The sequence below is a fragment of the Octodon degus genome, unplaced genomic scaffold, assembly GCF_000260255.1.
Source record: "Octodon degus isolate 3935 unplaced genomic scaffold, OctDeg1.0 scaffold01349, whole genome shotgun sequence".
Classification (NCBI taxonomy): Eukaryota; Metazoa; Chordata; class Mammalia; order Rodentia; family Octodontidae; genus Octodon; species Octodon degus.
Genome location: NW_004525925.1, coordinates 1,750 through 2,864, shown reverse-complemented (window position 1 = coordinate 2,864; position 1,115 = coordinate 1,750). Strand labels below are relative to the sequence as shown.

Below are 1,115 nucleotides of genomic sequence, written 5' to 3'. Positions count from 1 at the left end.
TTACTTATTTTGTGTGTGTGTGGCCAGCTCAGCCCACCAGGGGGCGGGGCTGGCTGGCATGTGGTGCTGGGGGATTGAACTGCGGTCCCTGTGCTTTGCTTGGCTTAGCTTGTTCTAAGTAGGTGTGTTAGACCACTGAGCCATCTCACCAGCCCCTACTTTGTATTTTCAAGGTTAAGCTTATTTTTAGTATCTAATTAATGGAACAATGGGGCAGAAACTAAAGTTGCCTTCTGGTTCTACCTTAGGAGTTTAGAGTATTGTTTGGGAAAGTGCTGGGCTTTTCTTTTTCTTTTTTTCAGCAGAACTGGGGATTGAACTCAGGCCCTTGCACTTGCCAGGGAATGCTTATTCTACTGAGCCATCTCTCTGGCCTGTGTTCGGCTTTTCTTAGTAGATTTTTTAAAATTACTTGCTTCAATTTCCAGCCCAAGACTTACAACACACCTCCACAAAATAGGCTATGCACAAGGGTCTGGATTCTACTCCCAGAACCACCTAAAATAAAAGTCTTAGGTGCCCTCCCAGCAGGGAGGAAGCCTGTGCAAACTAGAACACTGCAGATAACTACAGTCTCTGTTCACCTGACCCTTAAGCCCCTAGCACCCAGTGGAGAACACAAAGGCACAAACCCTGTGACCTGAACAGGGAACTCTCTGCTGTAGGATTTCCTGCATTTCTAGGCTCAACTTGCTGCCTCTACTTACGTGCCCAAGTCAGATGGCTTGTTTCGTAGTTGCTCAATCAGCTCCCGGTAGGTAGGGTCACTGAGCAGCGTTCTTGTTCTGGGATCATTCTCTAGTTTCTGATACAGGTTGGGCATGTTGAAAGGGTTCATGAATTTCCTCTCTGTACGAATAAATCAAAGTGCCTCACCATTCACTTGTGTTCTGGTGCCCTCGTAACCCCCCCACTAGGGTGGGGTGATGGCTCAAACTCAAACCCATGGGAAAGTAAGGAAGATAGTTACATGGTGCCTACCTGCCAACCGGGCCTCCATATTCTGTAAACCCTCTTTCAGTTGAGGGTTACTCGCTTCATGTTTTAAACCCTCCTCATAGGTTCGCTTGGCTTCTTCATATCTGTTTAAGAACTCAAGAGCGGCTGCTTTTCTC

At 47.1% G+C, this 1,115-nt stretch overlaps 1 protein-coding gene across 1 annotated transcript in view; it reads right to left on the bottom strand.

Moving 5' to 3' along the window:
* Positions 1-1,115, bottom strand: part of LOC101563415 (stress-induced-phosphoprotein 1-like) — a gene marked incomplete at its 5' end in the record, with an annotated part of 4,740 nt that overhangs the window by 2,827 nt on the left and 798 nt on the right. Inside the window, 2 exons of the mRNA XM_023708783.1 lie at positions 708-849; positions 982-1,091. Of these exons, the coding sequence (XP_023564551.1) occupies positions 708-849; positions 982-1,091 (252 nt within the window). The remainder of the gene's footprint in view (positions 1-707; positions 850-981; positions 1,092-1,115) is intronic.